This window comes from Myotis davidii, unplaced genomic scaffold (genome assembly GCF_000327345.1).
Source record: "Myotis davidii unplaced genomic scaffold, ASM32734v1 scaffold46, whole genome shotgun sequence".
Lineage (NCBI taxonomy): Eukaryota > Metazoa > Chordata > Mammalia > Chiroptera > Vespertilionidae > Myotis > Myotis davidii.
The window spans coordinates 1,773,494-1,780,264 of record NW_006383006.1 but is presented as its reverse complement, the minus strand read 5'-3'; the positions used below and the strand labels follow the sequence as shown (position 1 = coordinate 1,780,264).

At 37.9% G+C, this 6,771-nt stretch overlaps 1 protein-coding gene across 6 annotated transcripts in view; it reads left to right on the top strand.

Moving 5' to 3' along the window:
- The window catches only part of CTDSPL2 (CTD small phosphatase like 2), a 91,587-nt gene extending 86,183 nt beyond the window's left edge, over nucleotides 1–5,404 (top strand). For 4 of the 6 annotated variants that reach the window (XM_006777996.2, XM_015557585.1, XM_015557584.1 and 1 more), the window contains 2 exons: nucleotides 2,384–2,479; nucleotides 3,341–5,404. In XM_006777996.2, the coding sequence (XP_006778059.1) occupies nucleotides 2,384–2,479; nucleotides 3,341–3,406 (162 nt within the window). In that variant the 3' untranslated portion in view covers nucleotides 3,407–5,404. The remainder of the gene's footprint in view (nucleotides 1–2,383; nucleotides 2,480–3,340) is intronic. The other 2 variants (XR_001512202.1, XM_006777997.2) reach the window with 2 other exon arrangements.
- Nucleotides 5,405–6,771: the final 1,367 nt, after the last annotated feature.

Below are 6,771 nucleotides of genomic sequence, written 5' to 3'. Positions count from 1 at the left end.
CCCCCTTCGGGCCAAACCAGCCAGCCCCACCCATGCATCAGGCCTCTATCCTATATAGTAAAAGGGTAATATGCCTCCCAGCACCGGGATCAGAGGAGCCGTGAGGCCTCTTGGCACTGGGATCAACATGATGGGTCAGCGCCCCAACCCCCTGATCGCCCTGCGGCTCTGTGTGTGACAGGCTGCGGCACCCCAACCCCCTGATCGGCCCTGCTCTGTGTGTGATAGGGTGCGGCGCCCCAAACTCCCCTCTCCCCCCACTGGCCCTGCTCTGTGTGTGACAGTGGGGAGCTTCTCAACCTTCTGATGGGCCCTGCTCTGTGCGTGACAGGGAGTGGCGCTGCAACCTCCCCATCGACCCTGCCTTGAGTGTGACGGGGCGGTGCCCCAACTCCCCAATCGGCCCTACCCTGAGCGTGACTGAGGGTGGCATCGCAACCTCCCAATCCGTCCTACTCTGTGCATGACAGGGGGCGGCGCCCCAACTCCCCAATCAGCCCTGCTCTGAGCCCGACCAGGGGCTGCACCTAGGGATTGGGCCTGCCCTCTGCCACCCGGGAGCAGGCCTAAGCCAGCAGGTCGTTATCTCCCGAGGGGTCCCAGACTGCGAGAGGGCACAGGCCGGTCTGAGGGACCTCCCCCCCGCCCCCACGAGTGCACAAATTTTTGTGCACCGAGCCTCTAGTAGTCAATAGTGTTGTACTGACAGTATGATACCAGGTGGGTACTGGAAATATCGGGAACACTTCGTAAAGTATATGATTGTCTAACCACTACTCTGTAACTAATATAAAACCTGAAACTAATACAAAATAATATCGAATCTAAAGAAATGAAAATAGGAGTGAAATTTTTATAAATTTCAAAGTTTAAATAAAGGCTGTAATGGAAGGAAGGGGGAGAATAAAAATAGTGGTTTTCATCTTACCACTTTATTGTCTTTTCAGTACATGAAAAAGACAGTTGTCTTTATATGGTGCTTTTATACTTTTCTAAGTCATTATCTTATTTGATGTTAAGGGCAACTTAAAGATAAGATAATTATTCCCTCCACTATTCAAAGAAAGGAAATCTTGTTGTCTGGCCCCAATGATTCAATCTTCAAGCCTTTATTGTAAAGCAGGGTTAGTGAAATTTTCTGTGAAGTGTCATATCTATACTAATAAAAAGCCTTGGGGGTGATCAGGCCAGCAGGGGAGGGCAGTTGGGGGCGATCAGGTTGGCAGGCAGAAGCGGTTAGGGGCGCGATCAGGCAGGCACACAGGCAAGCAGTTATGAGCCAGTGGTCCCAGATTGTGAGGGGGTTGTCTGACTGCTGGTTTAGGTCCAATGCGGAATTGGGCCTAAACCGGCAGTAAGACATCCTGTGATCAGGCCTAAACCGACAGTCAGGCACCCCCCAAAGGGTCCGAGATTGGAGAGGGTAGGGTGCAGGCTGGGCTGAGGTACACGTTCTCCCCCCCCCAAAATGCACCAATTTTGTGCACCGGGCCTCTAGAGTGTGTGTGTGTGTGTGTGTGTGTGTGTGTAAAGCCTAATATGCAAATTGTCCCTCAGGAGTTTGACCTGGAGACTGGGAGTTCAGTTGCTTGCTATGACGTGCACTGACCACCAGCGTGTGGTGTGGAACGAAGGATGGCCCTGGCTAGCAGCCAGAAGGCCCTGATCAGCCCTGATCGCCAGCCAGGCCTAGGGACCCTACCCATGCACGAATTTCGTGCACTAGGCCTCTAGTTTACTTATAAAACAAATAAGGTTTGCAGTCTTGTTTTTAGAGTCTTCAGTGAACTAGTTTTGAGTCAACTTCTGTTCCTGTGTTTCAGATTACCCTGCTATTTGTTGGGAATAAAACAATGAATGGGACATGATCCCTGTGTAGAAGTATATGCTCTCTAATAGTATTCTTTGTTTAGACTGGCAGTACCACTTCATTCACAGTACCTAGCATTGAGTATAGGTAGCAAGAATTTTTACCTAGCAAGAATTAATAACTGATTCTTGAGTTGAGTAAAGAAATGTTTTTAGTTACGTTACATTAATGCAAAACTTGTTAATGGATCTTTCTTGTTCAGTTTATATACACTAAGAAGAAATTATGCTAAAAACCCAATTAGGCTTCAGGTTTTTTTCTTTTTTAGTTTTTTCATTAAAATGACAGAGAGTGAGAAAGAAACACTAATTTGTTGGCCCACTTATTTATGCATTCATTGGTTGTTTCTTGCATGTGCCTTGTCTGGGTATCGAACCCACAACCTTGGCATTTCGGGAGGACACTCTAACCAATTTAGCTACCCTGGACAAGGCTGATTTCTTTTTTAAGCTTTTCCAAAGTAGGGAAAATGTAGGCAAAAAAGAGGATTTAATTACTTATTTATCATTTTAGCTATCTAATGGAATCCCTATAGAAAGCTGGTTTATGGATAAAAATGACAATGAACTCCTAAAATTGATTCCATTTCTGGAGAAGCTTGTAGAACTGGTAAGTATGTCTTAATTATCTTTTTCAGTTATGCTATTGGCTCAACTTTATTGAAATTGTTTAAATTGCTTTAAAAAGTCAGTGTGGTGGGAGATTAAGGGAAAGATTGAAAAGAATTATAAGCTTTATCAAACCTTAAAAATTACATTAAAATTTGTTTTAATGTATTTGTATTTTTATTGATTTCAGAGAGGAAGGAAGAGGGAGAGGTAGAAATATTAATGATGAGAGAGAATCTTTGATCGACTGCCTCCTACACGGCCCCTACTGGGGCTCAAGCCCGCAACCCGGGCATATGCCCTGACCGGGAATAATCAAATCATGACTTCCTGGTTCATAGGTTGAAGCTCAACCACTAAGCCACACCAATCAGGCCATAAATTATATTAAAATTATAAATATTTAAAAGTTTATAGATTGATTATTTTTATTTCACTGTGCTTCCTCTTGCAAGTCACTAACTACTTTTGTTAAATCGGTTTCATTTTGCTTTCATTGGTGTAGAATTATTGCTTATGCTACTAAAACTTTTCTGGGATTTTTTTTCCTATATCCATGGATTAGTTTTAAATTAATATATGAAATAGGATTCAATGGCTTAATGCTTGTATCTAACTTTTTGTTGAGCCATTTATTGCATAATTGTTCTTAAAAATTAAAACGTTGATGGCAAGTTTTTTTTACGTCTTAATTTAATTCTAAGTTAACTGCTTCTGTGTGGTACATTTATATTTGGCAAATAAATGAGTTGGAAAATAGGCAATGATATGTTTATCTGCAAAGTAAGAGTGTTCTACTGGGGCTCAAGGGATCATATTTTTGAAATTACGTGGCCTTTACAATGTCTCTTTCTTCGCACAGAATGAAGATGTTCGACCTCACATCAGAGACAGATTTCGCTTGCATGATTTGCTGCCCCCAGATTAAGTACAAAGACTTGTCAAATCATGAAGGGGGAGAGAATGCAGGACCCTTTTGGACTAAGACAAAACATTGCCATTACTGTTGAAATTTTGCATTTTTGTACCCCGTCTTGCTTTTCTTATCTTTGGTGCCCAATAATAATCAAGGGTTACAGAAAGAGACTTTATCTCAGATTGAATACATACAGTAGGTAGGCTAAAACAGAAGAGTCTTTAGAACTAGTGCAACTCCAGTGAAATTTTTTTATGTACAGGACATCTGCAGTTTATAAAGAATTCTGTTTCTGCCACCAGCAGTTTGACCTGTAGTCACACAGGATTTTATGATAATAACAGAGATGAAAATGGACTTTTTATTTTCTCTCTGTTTGGTGCTCTAAGTGGGTTTGTAGCCACTTTTCTGTTACTTTAAGATTCTCATTTCAACAGGAATGGCCAGTAAAAGTTGTTTTATTTTCCTGTTAAGGTTTATAACCTTTTTACATTTTTGACCTGTATTAGATTAGAATTTCATTATGCATTCCTTTTAGTTGAGGCGCTTCAGTTTTCTGGAAATAGTTTTTAGTTTTTTATTATATATTTGAATGGCCGTTTTCCTGCTTTGTCTGCCTGCATATTGTATATTTGTTTAAAAATATTCTCTACTTTTAGTCCATGTAAGTTTCATTTAGAAAGACATGCATTTATATTTTGTTTCTGTAATATTCTACTGTAGGTGAAATCTTTTCAAAAATCAAGAGACTGGGTAGATAAGAATATATGAGTAATATTCAGATGATTTAAACCATTGTGATGGCATGTGTTTCCAAATGGTAATATCTTGCAATGGCACACAGATTTAATGGATAAAGGTATACCTCAGACTTCACTGTGCTTACCAATCTTTGAGGAGAATGTGTTTGGTCACCTTTTGGGCTTGATTTGGTTACTGCTGCCTTTGGTTTCCTCCAGGAATGAAGTACTCAGCACAGTGATTCGGTATTTTTAATTATTTTGCATGGGCTGATAGTACCTCTGTTATGCTCTCGGTTACAATCAATTTAAAACTCTGTGTAACAGTCTTGGTACCTTACAGTAGCTATGCATAATCCTGTGGCACAGTAAACTCCCAAGCCACCAATGCAGTTAATATGCTCTCATAGTGGGTTTTCTATACTATATGAAAATAGTCTTCAAGCCTTGGTTCTCTAATGCAGCTACCACAAGAGGTTGATATTTTTATAGTGGCGTGTAATCTTCTTTTCGGGAGGCTTTTTATGGAAGGTAGAATTTGTAAGGTTAGTATGCTTTGCCTCTCAACTGCATTAACATCCCACAGGCTCAGACTGTTTTTGTGTAAAGGATGTCAAAGAACGGCACTTTTTCTAAAGAGAAGTTTGATATTTTGTATGCTTGTTAAGAAAGTACAGTATTGGAAATTAAAGGTGGACAACTGATAATTGAGGAGTATGTCACTTAATTTTTTATGTATATTACCTGTTTACTTGTACAACTTACTGTACAAATTACATGCAGCTTCATTTTCAAATGAATCCTTAAAATAAGGAAATCTTTTTAGGAAAACATTTAATTTTTGTATTTTTGATTTTAAAGGCATGAGTTATGTCAATTTTCAGTGTATTAATGAAAATTTTAACTTTTCATCAGGTTGAGTGTTTTCTTACTATATTATCTGTTGTGTATGTAGTTAGCATATTGTGTCACTGAACTGTTTAAAAATCTAGCATGTAGAGCAAGCCTGTTTTGTGGAAAATCCTTATTCATTAAATAATCATGGCAGGTTTTCTGCAAAAAAGAGCAGAAGCATTTGCAATTCAGAATACTGGTTTTTTTGTTTCGTTTTTGTTTTAATTTAAAGAAAGGTATTTTGCTTGCAGGAAAAAATACTACAGATTCATTTTAATGAGAATCTTTGAGATGTATTTATCTTTAGGGCATCTGGGCATCTTTATGCTGTTTGTCTTCTGTCTTTCTTGAAATAAAATGTACATACGTTACCTTTCCATATGCTCTTGCTCAAAATTGTGAACCTAGTTACATTTCTCCTTGCTCCCTTTTTATGCTCAAACAGCAAAATCCAAACTTATACAAGATCTAATCTTTCAGCATGCATTATAATTGCTGAAAGCTTTTCTGATTAAGTAAATACAGTCTCAAAGGGCTTTCCCATAACTTAAAGGGAAATGTAAGCACCTATACCACTGTGCCTGTGGGCACTTTAAATGAACACCCACTTTAATCATCTTGTTTTAATAGTAAAGTTGTTTTCAGTCCCGTGCTAGGGAGAGTTCCCTAAAATAGACTGACAAATGAATCAAGCATAACAAGATTCTGTAAAGAAATAAACTAAGGGAAATTTTGTGTGGCCTGAGAAAATTTCTTGAGACCAATTTATATATATATTTTTCATTACCTGACTTGAGTCATTTTAAATTTAATACAGAATTTTAAATAATTTATAGAGACAACTATTCAGCTTCCTTCCACGTTAATGTTTTATTGTCTCATTACCCCTTTTATCTGTTTATAGATGTTATCTTAAACACTTCCAATTGGTTAAAGCGGAGGTGTATATTTTATGAACCTGAGATGTGCCCAGCCCCTACAGTTCACACAATAAACACAAACTCTTAAAAACTGACTATAGTAAATGCAGGAGAGATGGCTACCTGTAAAGACACAGCAAAAGTGACCTATATACACATTACAACTCTGAAGTACATATTATAATTGTGATATTTCCAGTGATAAATGTCTGACTTTTAAGACATTCTTTTAAATATTTGTATTATTGTTAGAATGTTTTAATCAGTTATGTTTTTTAATTCCATGTAATATATGTAGCCCTAATAAGATTTATATCACCAAATTTCTCCTTGGGTTTTAAAAGAATTAATAACAATTTAAAATCATAAATTGTTTTATATTAGCTAGTATGTATATTTATTTACCCAATGGCTTTATCTTGTTTCCCAAAATTTGGGGAGAATTTGTTGAAAGCATTGTGACTTCTATAAATGGCTATTTTCTTGTAACTGTCCGTGAAAATGTATGTGTACTTTTTTTTTTCATTTCTCTGGTTTTTCTGTTTTGTTTTTAGGGTTAAACATAGAATGTTTTTTGGTTTTTTTTTAAGTTCTCTTTGGCCAATGACTTTTTCAGCTAGATATTACTTTCGTTCAACGTTCTAAAGAAGTTCATTTTTCATTGTTTTGTTCAGTCAACTTACCTGAAAAACAGAGACTTCATCTCATCAATGAAGAAAGTATTTCATTATTCCTACAAATCTTTACAGCGAGCACAGAATTCTTCATAATAAGGACCAGATCTTTTCCACATCTGTGTCAATCACAAAGCTGAAAAGCAAAG